Source organism: Ranitomeya imitator, chromosome 3 (assembly GCF_032444005.1).
Source record: "Ranitomeya imitator isolate aRanImi1 chromosome 3, aRanImi1.pri, whole genome shotgun sequence".
Classification (NCBI taxonomy): domain Eukaryota; kingdom Metazoa; phylum Chordata; class Amphibia; order Anura; family Dendrobatidae; genus Ranitomeya; species Ranitomeya imitator.
Window position 1 is genome coordinate 427,086,201 of NC_091284.1, and position 18,273 is coordinate 427,104,473.

The 18,273-nt window shown below is 44.2% G+C and overlaps 1 protein-coding gene across 2 annotated transcripts in view; it reads left to right on the plus strand.

Moving 5' to 3' along the window:
* The window catches only part of LOC138670156 (tetratricopeptide repeat protein 19, mitochondrial-like), a 70,153-nt gene that overhangs the window by 8,012 nt on the left and 43,868 nt on the right, over positions 1-18,273 (plus strand). For both annotated transcript variants that reach the window (XM_069757233.1, XM_069757232.1), the window contains exons 5-8: positions 4,786-4,842; positions 12,889-12,950; positions 16,500-16,594; positions 18,062-18,216. In XM_069757233.1, the coding sequence (XP_069613334.1) occupies positions 4,786-4,842; positions 12,889-12,950; positions 16,500-16,594; positions 18,062-18,216 (369 nt within the window). The remainder of the gene's footprint in view (positions 1-4,785; positions 4,843-12,888; positions 12,951-16,499; positions 16,595-18,061; positions 18,217-18,273) is intronic.

The window sequence follows — 18,273 nt, forward strand, 5'->3', positions numbered from 1 at the left end:
GGTTAGGGTTGGGGCTAAATTTAGGGTTAGGGTTGGGGCTAAACTTAGGGTTAGGCTTCTTTCACACTTACGTCGGTACGGGGCCGTCGCAATGCGTCGGCCCGACATACCGACGCACGTTGTGAAAATTGTGCACAACGTGGGCAGCAGCTGTAGTTTTTCAACACATCCGCTGCCCAATCTATGTCCTGGGGAGGAGGGGGCGGAGTTACGGCCACGCATGCGCGGTCAGAAATGGCGGATGCGACGTACAAAAAAACGTTTCATTGAACTTTTTTTGTGCCGACGCTCCGCCAAAACACAATTGATCCAGTGCACGACGGACGCGACGTGTGGCCATCCGTCACGATCCGTCGGCAATACAAGTCTATGGGCAAAAAACGCATCCTGCGGGCACATTTGCAGGATCCGTTTCTTGTCCAAAACGACGGATTGCGATGGAATGCCAAACGACGCAAGTGTGAAAGTAGCCCTAGGGTTAGGGTTGGGGCTAAAGTTAGGGCTAGGGTTGGGGCTAAAGTTAGGGTTAGAGCTGGGATTAGGGTTAGGGTTTGGATTAGGGTTCGTATTAGGGTTAGGGTTGGCATTAGGGTTACGCTTGGGATTAGGGTTAGGTTTGGGATTAGGGTTAAGGTTAGGGTTGTGATTAGGGGTGTATTGGGATTAGGGTTAGGTTTGAGGTTAGGGTTGAGATTAGGATTAGGGGTGTGTTGGATTTAGGGTTTTGATTAGGGTTATGGTTAGGGTTGACATTAGGGTTGTTTTGGGGTAAGGGTTGTGATTATGGTTAGGGTTAGTGATTAGGATTATGGATGAGGTTGGGATTAGGGTTAGGGGTGTGTTGGGGTTAGGGTTGGAGCTAGAATTGGGGGGTTTCCACTGTTTAGGTACATCAGGGGGTCTCCAAATACGACAGCCAATTTTGCGCTCAAAAAGTCAAATGGTGCTCCCTCCCTTCTGAGCTCTGCCGTGCGCCCAAACAGTGGGTTACCCCCACATATGGGGCATCAGCGTACTCGGGATAAATTGGACAACAACTTCTGGGGTCCAATTTCTCTTGTTACCCTTGTGAAAATAAAAACTTGGGGGCTACAAAATCTTTTTTGTGAAAAAAATAATATTTTTTATTTTCACGACTCTGCATTCTAAACTTCTGTGAAGCACTTGGGCATTCAAAGTTCTCACCACACATCTAGATAAGTTCCTTGGGAGGTCTAGTTTCCAAAATGGGGTCACTTGTGGGGGGTTACTACAGTTTAGGTACATCAGGGGCTCTGCAATCGCAACATAATGCCCACAGACCATTCTATCAAAGTCTGCATTCCAAAAAGGCGCTCCTTCCCTTCCGAGCTCTGCCGTGCGCCCAAACAGTGGTTTACCCCCACATATGGCGCATCAGCGTACTCGGGATAAATTGGACAACAACTATTGCAGTCCAATTTCTCCTGTTACCCTTGTGAAAATAAAAACTTGGGGGCTACAATATCTTTTTTGTGGAAAAAAATAATATTTTTTATTTTCACGACTCTGCATTCTAAACTTCTGTGAAGCACTTGGGCATTCAAAGTTCTCACCACACATCTAGATAAGTTCCTTGGGGGGTCTAGTTTCCAAAATGGGGTCACTTGTGGGGGGTTTCTACTGGTTAGGTACATCAGGGGCTCTGCAAACGCAACATAATACCCGCAGACCATTCTATCAAAGTCTGCATTCCAAAACGGCGCTCCTTCCTTCCGAGCTCTGCCGTGCGCCCAAACAGTGGTTTACCCCCACATATGGGGTACCAGCATACTCAGGACAAATTGGACAACAACTTTTGGGGTCCAATTTCTCTTGTTACCCTTGTGAAAATAAAAATTTGGTGGCTAAAAAATCTTTTTTGTGGAAAAAAAAAATATTTTTTATTTTCACGGCTCTGCATTATAAACTTCTGTGAAGCACTTGGGCATTCAAGGTTCTCACCACACATCTAGATAAGTTCCATGGGGGGTCTAGTTTCCAAAATGGGGTCACTTGTGGGGGATTTCTACTGTTTAGGCACATCAGGGGCTCTCCAAACGCGACATGGCGTCCGATCTCAATTCCAGCCAATTCTACATTGAAAAAGTAAAACGGCACTCTTTCTCTTCCAAGCTCTGCGGTGCGCCCAAACAGTGGTTTACCCCCACATATTGGGTATCGACGTACTCAGGAGAAATTGCACAACAACTTTAGTGGTCTAATTTCTCCTGTTACCCTTGTGAAAATAAAAATTTGTGGGCAAAAAGATCATTTTTGTAGAAAAAATGCAATTTTTTTTTTTCACGGCTCTACGTTATAAACTTCTGTGAAGCACATGGGGGTTCAAAGTGCTCGCCACACATCTAGATAAGTTCCTTAAGGGGTCTAGTTTCCAAAATGGTGTCACTTGTGGGGGGTTTCCACTGTTTAGGCACATCAGGGGCTCTCCAAACGCGACATGGCGTCCAATCTCAATTCCAGCCAATTCTACATTGAAAAAGTAAAACGGCACTCCTTCTCTTCCAAGCTCTGCGGTGCGCCCTAACAGTTGTTTACCCCCACATATTGGGTATCAGCGTACTCAGGAGAAATTGCTCAACAACTTTTGTGGTCTAATTTCTCCTGTTACCCTTGTGAAAATAAGAATTTGTGGGCGAAAAGATCATTTTTGTGTAAACAAAAGCGATTTTTTATTTTCACGGCTCTACGTTATAAACTTCTGTGAAGCACTTGGGGGTTCAAAGTGCTCACCACACATCTAGATAAGTTCCTTAAGGGGTCTAGTTTCCAAAATGGTGTCACTTGTGGGGAGTTTCCACTGTTTAGGTACATCAGGGGCTCTCTAAATGTGACATGGCGTCCGATCTCAATTCCAGCCAATTCTGCATTGAAAAAGTCAAACGGCGCTCCTTCACTTCTAAGTTCTGCGGTGCGCCCTAACAGTGGTTTACCCCCACATATGGGGTATTGGCGTATTCAGGAGAAATTGCATAACAAAATTTATGGTTACATTTCTGTTTTTACACTTGTGAAAATAAAAAAAATGGTTCTGAATTAAGATGTTTGCAAAAAAAAGTTAAATGTTCATTTTTTCCTTCCACATTGTTTCAGTTCCTGTGAAGCACGTAAAGGGTTAATAAACTTCTTGAATGTGGTTTTGAGAACCTTGAGGGGTGCAGTTTTTAGAATGGTGTCACACTTCATTATTTTCTATCATATAGACCCCTCAAAATGACTTCAAATGTGATGTGGTCCCTAAAAAAAAATGGTGTTGTAAAAATGAGAAATTGCTGGTCAACTTTTAACCCTTATAACTCCCTAACAAAAAAAAATTTTGTTTCCAAAATTGTGCTGATGTAAAGTAGACATGTGGGAAATGTTATTTATTAACTATTTTTCATGACATATCTCTCTGATTTAAGGGCATAAAAATACAAAGTTTGAAAATTGCAAAATTTTAAAAATTTTCGCCATATTTCCGTTTTTTTCATAAATAATCGCAAGTAATATCGAAGAAATGTTACCACTAACATGAAGTACAATATGTCACGAAAAAACTATCTCAGAATCAGCGGGATCCGTTGAAGCGTTCCAGAGTTATAACCTCATAAAGTGACAGTGGTCAGAATTGCAAAAATTGGCTCGGTCATTAAGTACCAAATTGGCTCTGTCACTAAGGGGTTAATTCCCTGCAAGTTATCGGACTGCCCAATTGGACCACTTGCATGTGTAACTTGTGAAATGTTGTACAATTTATTAGCAATCTCCAATCCACATGCCATTATATGATTGTCTAATTGCAATGATCACCTGGTGTAAATGCTGCAGTTCTCCCGAATCTGGCAATGTTTATTTTGTTGTGCCTGCGCCTCTCCATTCCTGAGAATTGGTTCCCACTTCTCTATATATAAATCTATTCTTTTTTATCCAAGTGGGTGTGGTCCTCAAGAAGACTCCTACAGTGATGACTTTAAGACCATGCCCACTTGGCTAACAAAACTAGATTCACATATAGAAAAGAGCAACAGAGAGTCCCAGTAACAAAAAAAAACCCACTGTCTGATTCAGGAGGACAGACACATTTATTTTTCTTGTGGGACAAGTTGTAGATTTGAATGACACTATTTGACATACCATATATGTCCACTAGGGGACGCTAGAGTTCAGGTTTTGTTATTCTCTCAAGGGGCTATTTTCTTATTTAAAGCCCCGGATGAATATTGCATTGTCTATAAGTCTCCTTACACTGGCTTGGCACTCTCCACGTTTCCCCTTAGACTCCCAGTTAGAAGCTTCTCACCTAGCCAAATCATATTTCCTGCTATGCACTGATGAGGGGCACACACTCTGAAACACGTGTTTGCAAATAGTTACTAATTTGGCTTCTTATCCTAAGTCATGTGACGCGTTAAAGGGGCGATATTGACTTTTAGGATTGCCATATCCAATAGGTGGCGCTAGAGTTCAGTTCTTTTTTTTCTCTGGAGACAGTGAAATGTTGAAAAACAGGAATAGAATTCTGCCATTGTATTTTGGGTTTGATTTTAGGGTGTAAATTTTGCAGTAAAAATTTCCTCGCAGCCAGTCTTGCATAGATTTAATTATTGTATTTATTTTGGGTGGTTTTCAGGTTTCTTCTCTGAGTTAATTAATTTTATATTTTGATAGATTGAACTTTTCAGATCCGGCGGTTCCGAGTATGCTACAGTATAGGTCACCGTGTTCTTGTGACTGATCCCTCCTAAAAGCCACTGAATAACATTTTTCCTTTCTTTTGAAAAATAGGCAGAGAAGTTATTTAAGACCACAATGATATACATGATAGATGGCGGAGTCAAACAGGTACGTTTTTCAATTAAATTAAGTTACCCTGGCTGTTGATTAATGCAGCCTGTACCGCAGAAAGCATGAATCAGACCCTGCATTTTTACTACTGAGATTTGTCCAGGATAAGGGAACCTGACCGCTGCCAGGATAAGGGAAGCATGAATCCGAGGCTGGCTCTGTTATGTCAGCACGGCGCGTTTTACTCCTAAACGCTGCGTCTTTCATCTTTTGCACCAGTCACCAAAGCGACATTTTCCCCAGCCGGGTATAAATGTATGCTTTCTATGAAATGCCGCAGAGTTTGAATCTCTGATACACGTTACCCAAATCATGGCAGCTGTCAGGTTTCCTTCTCCTGGGCAAATCCCAGGGGCAAAACCCCCCAACCCATATCTGATTAGTGCTGCCTGTTAGGGTATGTACACACGTAGAAAATCCGCTGCGGATTTTTCCGCAGCGGATTTTGAAAAACCGCAGTGCAAAACCGCTGCGGTTTTTACTGCGGATTTATTGCGGTTTCTACTGCGGATTCCGCTGCGGTTTTATATTTGCAGTTTTCTATTGGAGCAGATGAAAAACCGCTGCGGATTCCGCAGAAAGAATTGACATGCTGCGGATTGTAAACTGCTGCGTTTCCGCGCGTTTTTTTCCGCAGCATGTGCACTGCGGTTTTCGTTTCCCATAGGTTTACATTGTACTGTAAACTCATGGGAAACTGCTGCGGATCCGCAGCAAAATCCACAGCGTGTGCACAGAGCCTTATTCCGATAGCATGAAACAACTGTCAGGTCAGAGGGAATTTATCAGCAGATTTCTGCTGTGTGCTCTGAAAGCAGCATGAGATAGGGCAGAAACCCTGATTCCAGAAATGTATCACTTAGGCCTCTTTCACACTTCCGTCGCTGTGGTTGCAACGCATCCAGTGTTATGAAGGATGAGGGAAAAAGATATATTTGTTTTTTCACGGACTACAAAATCAGGCAGGCAGCGTGCCGAAATGCGCGTTTGGGAGGACGCCATACAGGTACCAGGGAATCTTACTACTTTTGTAACTTACTTTTTTATTGTATGCACCTTTGTCTTTTTCATTATTTTCTATTCTTTGTATCACTATACTGATTTGCAGCTATCTACATTTTATACTGTGCCGCACTTTGCACATGATTGTCCCTTATATACATAATCGGCATGATATGTAATGATTTATACTTGTACATATGGTAATGTTTTGTAATTGATTATTTGTGTTAAGTGATATGTGTATGTAAATTAACTGTTTGTTTTGCTGCTACCAATGGCAGACCTCTCGGATTTTCAAAGAGGCCAAATTGTTGGTGCTGGTACGGCAGGCGCTAGTGTAACAATAAGCGCCCAAATGCTTGGCGTGTCAAGAGGTACTGTCTCCAAAGTAATGACTGCTTTTGAAAGAGAAGGAAAAATCTCTGCAGCAAAGCACAGGTTCGGCCGAAAGTCAAAGTTGACTGAGAGAGGAATTGTGATAGAGGATTTCAAGACCACGGCTCCGAAAATCACTGCTGAGCTCCATGAACAACTACAGAACCCAGTTTCCACGAAAACTGTTAGTCGGGAGCTGCACAAATCTGGATTCCACGGAAGAGCTGCAATTAGAAAACCGCTGCTTTCAATGACAAATGTTTCCAAGCGTTTAGAGTGGTGTAGAAACCTCCAGAATTGGTCCCGCGAGCAGTGGAAACGTGATATTCTCAGACGAATCATCGTTTACCCTATTTCCGACCTCCGGCTGAGTGTGGAGACAGCCGAAAGAAGCAATCTATCCAGACTGCCTTCTCCCAACCGTAAAACATGGCGTAGGTTCTGTGGTGATCTGGGGTGCTATTTCGTGGAGATCCGCCGGGCCAATGATATCCCTTCATGGAAGAATTAACAGCCGAGATTATTTAGGCATTTTGGGCGACTAAGTGCATCCAATGGTCCAAGCACTGTTCCCGGAGGGGAACGCCATCTTTCAGGATGATAATGCACCAATTCATACAGCTAGAATCGTTAAAGCATGGCAGGAGGAACATTCTAATGAAGCTGAGCATCTCATCTGGCCCCCACAATCCCCAGACCTCAACATTATTGAGCATTTATGGTCGATTTTAGAGATTCAAGTTAGACGTCGATTTCCGCCGCCATCATCGCTCAAAGAACTGGAGGGCGTTTTAACTGCAGAATGGGCTAAAATTCCTTTGGAAACAATTCACACCTTGTATGAATCCATACCTCGAAGAACTGAGGCTGTAATAGCCGCAAAAGGTGGACCTACACCTTATTAAACTAACTTTTACCCCTCGCCACGACAGCACCCTACAGGAGAGAGGGATCCGCCCCACAGGAACAGGAAACCTACAGAAAGATAAAAGGGGGCGGTCCGCCTTTCCTCCTCAGTTTAGGTTTCCTGTTCCTGCGGGAACGACAGGACTCTAGATGCTACAGAAGTACCTGGGCATGCACGCCGCCTGTGCAGTCTCTTCGGAACGGCAGGGGCTGCAGCCTGGAAGCAGCGTCGGGGGAGTTACGCTAGACGGCTCCCTCCTCGTCTGGGAGGCATACAGATGGCCGGGTCCGGAGAAAGCCGCCCGGCATCTGCATTATGCGGCGGCTTCAGCGTGGGAGTTCCTCGCCCGGCAGAAGGGGTGAGTGAGAGGAGCTTCCTGCATGGCGGTCCGAGGACTGGAGGCCGCTCCGCGCACGCTGACCGCCATTAGTAAGTTCACCCCGGAAGTAGATGCTAAACTTCCGGGATAAGCAGGCCGAGATCAGCAGTGGGGTAGCGCGAGTTTGCGCATGCGCAGTACCGCTTAAAAAAAAATAAAAATGGCGCTCTATATAAACTGGCTAACCACTGTTACCTGCGATGCAAGATGTCATCTCCAGGTGCCATGGATCCTGCAGCAGGAGACTCAGTTCCCTCCAAGGACCGCTCCAGCAGAGGATCATCAGATGCCGGTCGAAAGAGCGACACAGTGGATAAATCCAAAGGATCTCGGCCGTCTGATCCGGTAATAAAAAGCTTCACTGGGTGAGTTTATAACTCTGCCTATTAAGCTGACGCCGTCTCTCCTCCTTTCTCTCTCTTTCTCCTCCTCTCGCTATGTCTTATCTGGATCAGGCCAAAAAACGACAAAAAACCAAACATAAGGAATGCGCCTTATGTAGCCAGCCCCTACCAGACTCATACCCCCAAAAAACTCTGCAAGGATTGTATAGCAGAAACCACACAAGGAGCAGCGGTGTCTATTACGGACTTACGCGCCATTATAAGAGAGGAGTTAAAGACTATGTCACAGGATAAACCACAAAAAAGTAAATCCAAAAAGCCAACGCCTTTATTAGACTCTGATAGTGAGCAAGCCGTACTCTCAGATATCTCTATAGCCTCTTCATCATCATCATCATCATCATCTTCAGAAATTGAGGGACGTTCATGTTTCCCCTTAGATAGTGTGGATAATCTAGTGAAATCAATAAGAGACACTATGGGGTGTGAGGAAACAAAGGGCGCACAAACCACGCAGGATATAATGTTTGCGGGTTTGGCGGAGAGGAAAAGGAAATGCTTTCCAGTCATTCCAGCAGTGAAAGCATTAATAAAAAGAGAATGGGAGAAACAAGATCAGAGAAGTTTTTTGCCCTCGGCGTCAAAACGGAAATACCCGTTTAGTGATGATGAGTTACTTACGTGGACCAAAATCCCTAAGGTTGACGCAGCTGTTGCCTCTACCTCTAAGCCGTCCACATTGCCTGTTGAAGACGCGGGGTTACTCTCAGACCCTCTAGATCGCAAAGCCGAGTCGTCCCTTAAAAGATCCTGGGAGGCAACTACAGGCATATTTAAGCCATCAATAGCGATCACTTGTACCGCCAGGTCAATGCTCATCTGGATTGACCAGCTAGACCAAAGCATTGAGAATAAAATGTCACGGGAAAAATTACGAGCTGCTATTCCCTTAATACGAGGTGCAGCAGCCTTTATGGCGGACGCGTCTGCAGATTCTCTCCGCCTAGCAGCTAGATCCGCAGGTCTGGTAAACAGTGCAAGACGGGCGTTATGGATGAAAAGCTGGAAAGGGGACGCACAATCCAAATCTAAGATATGCGCAATCCCATGTGAGGGTGAGTTCCTCTTTGGAAAAACCTTAGATGACATACTCAAGAAGGCAAAAGACAGGAAAAAGGCTTTTCCTGATACCTCTATTCCCTTTTATAGGAGAGCCTTTAAGAGAAGGCCATTCGGCAAGAGAAGGCAGACGGACAGGTTGTCAACATGGTTCCCTAAGGAAGATAAACAAAGAGGTACCATGTTCAGAAGACCCAACCCCCAAAAGAAAGCAAATTCTGAGGATATAACCATTCCAGTAGGGGGCAGATTAAAATTTTTCACTCCCCAGTGGGAAAATATTACAACTAGTTCGTGGATTTTAAATATAATCACAGATGGAATAAAATTACAATTCTCTCGCTTTCCCCACGAATCATACATTATAACATCTCTCAGCTCGCCTATACAACAGGAGGCCCCGGAGAGTGAAATCCAAACCCTATTATCAAAAGGGGTTCTAGTCCAAGTTCCGGAAGGACAGGAGACTAGAGGATTCTATTCTCCTCTATTCTTAATTTCCAAACCCGATGGTTCATTCAGAACAATCCTAAACCTCAAAAAGCTTAATTCATTTATTAAAAATGATACATTTAAAATGGAGTCTATAAAATCCACCATAAAGCTACTCTTTCCAAACTGTATGATGGGGGGCATTGATCTAAAAGATGCTTACTACCATCTCCCTATTCATGACAGATACCAGAAGTTCTTCAGGGTAGCGGTGGCAATCAAAGGCAAGATTTGTCATTTCCAGTATGCAGCCATGCCCTTCGGCCTTTCTACAGCGCCAAGGATTGTCACCAGTGATTCTAGAGGTGATGGCTTATCTTCGCCAAAAAGAGACATTAATTGTGCCCTACTTAGATGACTTTTTAGTAATCGGAAATTCAGTTTCTCAGTGTGCTGACCGTTTAGCTCATGCAGTTTCATCTCTACAGGATCTAGGTTGGATAATCAATATCGACAAATCCAGACTGACTCCACTGTGACTCCATAACTCAAAAATGTCTGCTCCCTCAGGTAAAAATCTCACTCATCAGACATAAAGTCACAACAGCAATAAATAATCCTCACATGACCCTAAGAAAAGCCATGTCATTACTGGGATCTCTTATTTCCTGTATACCTGCAGTCCAGTGGGCACAATACCATACCCGGACACTGCAGCACCAAATCCTCCAAGAGGAAAGACGGCTACTTAGCTTAAATGCAAAGATAACGTTGTCCCAGGAAGTTTTATGTTCCTTAACGTGGTGGCTGGATTCTAACCATTTGATGAGTGGTGTTCCATGGGTAATAACACCATCTCATATTATAACCACTGACGCCAGTCCTCATGGATGGGGCGCTCATATGGGAAATGATTTTTGCCAGGGGTTATGGGACACTGAAGAATGCCACAACTCATCTAATCTGAAAGAACTAAATGCAGTAAGATACGCCTTATGTCATTTTCTCCCACAGCTCCGGGGAAAAGACGTTCGAATCCTTTCCGACAACACCACCACAGTGGCTTATATAAACAGACAAGGAGGTACTCAATCAGAGACTCTGATGTCTTCTGCTGGGAAAATTCTGGATTTGGCAGAAAAACATCTATTATCCCTCAGTGCAGTTCACATAAGGGGGAAAAACAACCAGCAGGCAGACTTCTTAAGTCGACATACCCTAAGGCAGGGAGAGTGGTGCCTAAACCATCATATCTTCCAACGGATAGTATCCCTATGGGGTTGTCCGCAAATAGACCTCTTCGCCACGAAAAAAAACAGGCAAGTCCAGAAATTTGCATCCCTATCGTTAGCAGATCATCCGGACATTCTAGACGCTTTCCAAACCCCTTGGCAATACAGTCTAGCGTACGCCTTCCCTCCGATAATATTGTTACCACAGGTTATTCGGAAGATCAGGGAGGATGGAGCGAGAGTTGTACTAATAGCACCATTCTGGCCCAAAAGGCCATGGTTCTCATGCCTACAAGCCATGTCGGTTTCGGACCCTTGGGTCCTCCCCTTGACACCCAACCTTCTCTTCCAGGGTCCGTTTCTCCACCCCCAGGTGGACAATCTCCATTGACGGCCTGGAATTTGAGAGGCAGATGCTAAAATTAAGGGGATTTTCCGAGGGACTAATTGACACACTCCTCCAAAGTAGAAAACGCTCTACCACAAAAATTTATACAAAAATCTGGAAAAAATTCCTACAGTTCCATAAATCTCCCAACACATCAGAAATTCCATTACAATCTATATTGGAATTCCTTCAAAAAGGGAGGGAACTAGGTTTAGCTGTAAATACGTTAAAAGTTCACGTATCAGCACTGGGAGCCCTCTATGGCCATAATATTGCAGGAAATAGATGGGTATCCCGATTTATCACGGCTTGTGAAAGGATAAATCCTGTTAATATACCTAGAATTCCACCCTGGGATCTAAATTTAGTTCTACAAGCCCTAACAGACTCTCCATTTGAACCAATAGATTCAGTATCCATTAAATATTTATCACTTAAAACTGTCCTCTTGGTAGCACTGACTTCAGCTAGGAGAATCAGTGACATCCAAGCTCTTTCTATAGATCCACCTTTCCTGCTAACTTTTCAGGATAAGTTGATTCTTAAATTAGACCCTTCCTATCTCCCCAAGGTAGCGAAGAAATTCCATAGGTCACAAGAAATAGTCCTACCCACCTTTTTCAGTAACCCTTCCACTCCTGAGGAATGTAAATATCACACTCTAGATGTTAAAAGAGAAGTTTTAAAATACATTGAAAGGACCAGTAGCTGGCGACAGTGTAGGGCTCTGTTTATATCCTTTCAGGGTCACAAGAAGGGTCATGCAGTCACAAAAAGCACCTTATCCCGGTGGATCAGGGAGTCTATCACACTGGCTTACTCCGCGAGGAAAGAAAACCCTCCGAAAGGCATAACGGCACACTCTACCAGAGCTATGGCATCCTCCTGGGCCGAAAGAGGAGACGTCCCAATAGAAACCATATGTAAGGCGGCAACTTGGTCAGATCCTTCTACTTTCTATAACCACTATAGGCTTGACCTATCGTCAACTTCTGACCTAGACTTTGGCAGGACTGTCCTCAGCACGGTGGTCCCCCCCTAGGTGATGGTCTCTGAAAGATCTCCTGTAGGGTGCTGTCATGGCGAGGGGTAAAAAGCCGGATTACTCACCGGTAATACTCTTTTAGTGAGTCCACGACAGCACCCTATTACATCCCTCCCTAGGTTAATATAGTATATACTAATAAAGTAAAAAGTTCCTCTTACTAAATATAGTGCAAATAAGTTTAAACTTAAATAATGATATTTTGCCTAATACTGGCGGTCCTCCGGGTACTCTGAAATCAAAACTGAGGAGGAAAGGCGGACCGCCCCCTTTTATCTTTCTGTAGGTTTCCTGTTCCTGTGGGGCGGATCCCTCTCTCCTGTAGGGTGCTGTCGTGGACTCACTAAAAGAGTATTACCGGTGAGTAATCCGGCTTTTTGTTGATGATTCCATTATTTTTTCCAACTTTTTTCTTACACCACTGATTGGCAGCTTTCTGTGTACACTGTATAGTGACATAAAGATGTGATTTAGTGCTGGGGGTGTGGTTGGGCTAGGAATCACGAGAGAACTAGTCCATTAGGAATAATCTTGTGCTAATAAAACACTGATTTTATTGAAACAAAAACACAGTCCAGTAAGTAACACATCGCTGGAATCAGGGTCTCTGCTCCTACATCATACTGCTCACAGATAACAGCAAAAACCTGTGGAAGAAATAGCAGCTAATCTAGAGGTAGAGACCAATAATGCAGCGTAGAAGCCATATACTGGCCAGAGATAACTGTTATTATAGTGTTATAGCTTATTCCGAAAAGGCAAGTAAAATTAGGTTTTGTTCTACGCCTCGTGCATATATGTTTTTTTGCTTCTCTAACAGGATGACAATTCATTTATTGAGATTTCACTGAAAATGGCCAGTATCTACGCTGCTCGTAACCAGTAAGTTACTCTCTACTGCATTTCAGCCAAAACCAGAGTTTAACCCCATCATTCACTGAGGTGTTGAGAATTAAAGGGGGTTTCCCGTGTTTTATACGGATGACATTAGACTGTCCTATTTGTTTATGATTGGTGACGGTCTGACCTCTGAGCCTTATGAATCCTGAGACTGGAGGGGCCACTGCGTTGGTTTAGTATAGTTTCTCCTTCTGAGACAGCCATCATAGTTGTAAGATGCTTCAATAGGAAAAGTCAGTCCAACATTTACATGTAAAGGGGTATTCCCATCTCCAAGATCCTAACCCAATAAGTAGTAAGTATAATAATAATATTATCAAATATCTCCAATTAGAAATGTAATATAGTTCTTCTGATTCACTATGTCAGCATGTGCAGGGCATTGCAGTAGTGTAGGTATGCATGGGTTATGGCCACTAAAAATTAGCTGTCCCTGTATCAGTGGTCATAACCATGGATACCTAACCTACTGCAATGCTCTAAATGGGGAAAACGACATAGCGAATCAGAAGAACTGTACTACGTTTCTAATTGGAGGTATTTGCTAATATTATTATTTCACCATCTGAACTACATATGTGGATAGGATCTTGGAGATGAGAATAGCTATTTAACACCTTCACGACATGCGCCATTATTAGTGATGCACATTTCATTTCTTCCCATTGATGTGGGCTCCGGTGGTGAGCCCACATCTTTCCCGGGACATGTCAGCTGTTTGTAACAGCTGACATATGCGTCTAACAGCTGCGGGTGGAGTCGTGATCCACGCCGGCTGTTAAGGTACCGTCACACTTAGCGACGCTGCAGCGATACCGACAACGATCCGGATCGCTGCAGCGTCGCTGTTTGGTCGCTGGAGAGCTGTCACACAGACCGCTCTCCAGCGACCAACAATGCCGGTAACCAGGGTAAACATCGGGTAACTAAGCGCAGGGCCGCGCTTAGTAACCCGATGTTTACCCTGGTTACCATCCTAAAAGTAAAAAAAACAAACACTACATACTTACCTACAGCCGTCTGTCCTCCAGCGCTGTGCTCTGCTCTCCTCCTGTACTGTCTGTGTGAGCACAGCGGCCGGAAAGCAGAGCGGTGACGTCACCGCTCTGCTTTCCGGCTGACCGACGCTCACAGCCAGTACAGGAGGAGTGCAGAGCACAGCGCTGGAGGACAGACGGCTGTAGGTAAGTATGTAGTGGTTGTTTTTTTTTACTTTTAGGATGGTAACTAGGGTAAACATCGGGTTACTAAGCGCGGCCCTGCGCTTAGTTACCCGATGTTTACCCTGGTTACCAGCGAAGACATCGCTGAATCGGTGTCACACACGCCGATTCAGCGATGTCTACGGGGAGTCCAGCGATCAAATAAAGTTCTGGACTTTCTTCCCTGACCAGCGACAGCACAGCAGGGGCCTGATCGCTGCTGCCTGTCACACTGGACGATATCGCTAGCGAGGACGCTGCAACGTCACGGATCGCTAGCGATATCGTCTAGTGTGACGGTACCTTAAACCTGTTAAATGCCGCTGTCAATCTCTGACTGCGACATTTAACAGACGCTTCTGGCAAGCGCACCAGAAATCCCACCCATCGGTGACCCCGTCACGTGATCGCAGCTCACCGACAGGTTGGCATGACAACCAGTGGTCTCCAGCAGACCTCTATGGTTGTCACTGCTGGATTGCTATGAGCGACGCCTGGTGACCGGCGCTCATAGCAACTCAGCAATTTTTCTACATACAGGTGATCTGATCATTGCCTGTATGTAGCAGAGCCGATCGGGTTATGGCAGCTTCTAATGAAGCATGCCGAAAGTAAAAAAAACAAACAAAGTTTAAATCACCCCCCCTTTCGCTCCATTCAAAATGAAACAATTAAAAAAAATCAAACATACACATATTTGGTATTGCCGCTTTCAGAATCGCCCGATCTATCAAGCTATAAAAAGAATTAATCAGATTGGTAAATGCCGCAGCAAAAAAAAAAAAAAAGTGAAAACTCCAGAATTATGTTTTTTTTTGGTCACCGCAACATTGCATTACAATGCAATAAGGGGCGATCAAAAGATCATATCCACACCAAAATGTTATCATTAAAAACGTCATCTCGGCACGCAAAAAAACAAGCCCTCATCCAACCTGAGATCATGAGAAATGGAGACGCTATGGGTCTAGGAAAATGGCACAATTTTTTTTAACAAACTTTGGATTTTTTTTCACTTAAATAAAAAAGAACCTCTACATGTCTGGTGTCTATGAACTCGTAATTATCTGGAGAATCATAATGGCCGGTCAGTTTTAGCATTTGGTGAACATGGTAAAAGTAAAATCCTAAAACCGTTGCGGAATTGCACTTTTTTTGCACTTGGAATTTTGTTCTCGTTTTTGAGTACACCGTATGGTAAAACCAATGGTGTAGTTCAAAAGTACAACTTGTTCTGCAAAAAGCAAGCCCTCACACGGCCACAATGACCAAATAATGAAAAAGTTATGCCTCTTGGAAGACGGGGAGCGAAAAACAGAAACGCAAAAACGAAAAAGGGCTCCATCACGAAGGGGATAAAGGCTGCTGCAATCATATCTGCATTAAAGCCAAGCCGGAGGTACAGGGAGGGTCTATGTAAATCCTGTCCTTGGCGGCTAATGCCAGCAGCATACGCATCCATGGAAATCACAAAATAAGACCCCTGTTATCTATTGTCTAAAGGCTCATTTCCACTAGCCCCCGCTGCGGTAAAGAGTCGACTAACTTCCTGTTTCAGGAAATACCACATGTACTTTAGCTGCAATGAACACACTCTATCCCTATCTTTTGTCTTGAAGCATCTAATGAGCACGTGCAAAAGTCATTGTGAAGGAAGCGTGAGCAGGTGAGCTGTGACATCGCCTATTCTGAATGGTGGATCCTGTATTATCAGCTGTGTATAGAGGTCTTACCAATCATTGTAATCCTGCCTCTGCTGATAAGAAGACCGCTGAAAACTCTTTCCTGAAAGGACAGGAAGTCTAAAAATAGCCCTAGTGACCAATGTGAAAATTGCAGGCTTAATAATTTTGTTTATTTAATAAAGATTGTGGTATGAAAAAAAAATACATGTGATACAAAACCTGATTTAACCCTGCTGTTCTGTTCGGTCTGGGGAGACCTATTTTGAACTTTGGTATTTTTTGGGGTGTTCAAGATGCGGTTCTGAAACTTGTGGTTGATTGACTTAAATGAGGATGGGTCGGTCGGCCACGGGTTTCAGAGCCGCATCTTGAATATTTTAAAGAATATTGAAGTTCAAAGTCGGTCATTTTTGACCAACAGAACAGCAGGGTTAAACAATACGTCATTTTTTATGCTAAACCAAACCTAAAAATCATTTCACTCAATGAATGCAGGATTTGCTCGTTCATTGGATAATCGTGCTGTAAATGCACCGTTAACTCTGTGACTACAAATTGGACCCATCTGCTCCATGTATCCCGCAGTAGTAGAGGATACCTGAGGGTGTGACAATTATTCTCACGTATTGATTTATTTTCCATAGGAATGATTTGGCGGTAGCAGGATTCCAGTTCTGCATCATGAGTCTGGATGAAAAAATTGAGAAGGAAAAAGAATTATCTGCGGAGATGCTGAGCGGTAAGATAAATGTTTAATGAACGAACCTTCTAGCAGAACCACTGGTAAAGAGAGGTACTTTTAGTTCTCTATACAATTAAACATATTTCAGTTACTTAAAGTAAATCTTCATCATTTAACCCCTTCCCGACATGCGCCGTACTAGTTCTGCTCTGCGGGATTTGTGAGCTTTTCTCACGTTGCTAGCGGGGATGTCACCGAGGTCACCGCAGTTCAGCCCAGCTGCGAACGGAGCCTCAGTGACCAGAGGTAACCTCGATGACGTCACCGCCGGTCACTGAGGCTGCGCTCACAGCAGTTCATTCACCAGTGGTTTTCAGCCTGGACAGTCGCATCTTGGCACCATCCATGTTGAAAACTATTTCTCCCCCAGACATGGATTACGGCGTGGGACAGAACGACGGAGTGGTATGGTATATTGTTGTTTTTTAAATTTTTGGTTTATTACAGGAGGTCAAGGGCTTCGGTGGAATTAGGCGAGGTCATGTCTTTGTCATTTTTTTCAATTAAAGGAGTTTATTGTGGCTGTGTCTTTATTTATAATACAACTATAGGATTAGTAATGGATAGGTGTCTTATAGACACCTCTCCACTACTAAGCCGTGGGCTTGATGTCATGTGACAATACAAAGGTGACATCAACCCCACAAATATGAACCCCACTTGCCACCGAGCCAGGCAAAGCGCCAGAATTGGCACATCTAATAGATATTCCTTTTCTGGGCAGCTGCGGGCTGCTATTTTTAGGCTGGGGGGGGGGGGGGGAGGCAATATCCATGGCCCCTTACCACCCTGAGAATACCAGCTCCCAGCTCTCTTCTTTTTCAAGGCTGGTTGTCAAAAATGGGGGGGACCCATTGTTTTTAACTATTTAAATAATGAAAAAATACGGCATGGGGACCCCTCTATTCTTAATAACTAGCCTTGCTGAAGCTGACAGCTAGGGGTTGCAGCCCCCATCTGTGAGTTTTGCCTGGCTGGTTAACAAAAATGCAGGGGAACCCACGCCGGGTTTTTTAAATTATTTATTTACGGCGCAGGAGTGGCTGATGAATACTCTCATCCGCCGTTCCTGCCCTCGCTGTTATTAGCGGCAGCAGGTGTTGGATGATGGGAGCAGTAGTCCCATCAGCTGACACCAGTGACCGGAGGTAAACTTTATACCTCCAATCACTGCTGAGCGCTCCCGCTGTCTTTTGACAGCGTGGAAACCGCGGCTCTCTGACCGGCGGGGATGATTTTCTGGTGAGGTCCGTGTTCGGTGTCCGTGCCCGAACAGTAGGTGTTCATTGCGGGTGCCGAACTGTTTGGGTTCCCCCATCTCTAGTCTGAATACGGTACTTTCCGAACCCACTGTAGTATCGTGTGACGCATATATAGCATATAGCATTTTAGATTACAGATGTGATTTCTAAGATAACCAGAATTCTTGTTTGTGTCTTAAACAATCTTGTTTGCTTCTTACAGCAGAAGAAAGGACAAACACACGGCTTCTTTTAGGCTTGTGTCTGGATTCTTATGCACGTTACCTGCTAGCCAATTCACAGCTGTTACATGCCCAGACCATGTACGAGAGAGCCCTGCACATCTGTAGAGAGGAACAAGGAGAACTGCACCCACAGGTGATTGGAAAACCACCACCAAAAAGACCCTAGAGGCCCTGATATTAGTGGCTATGA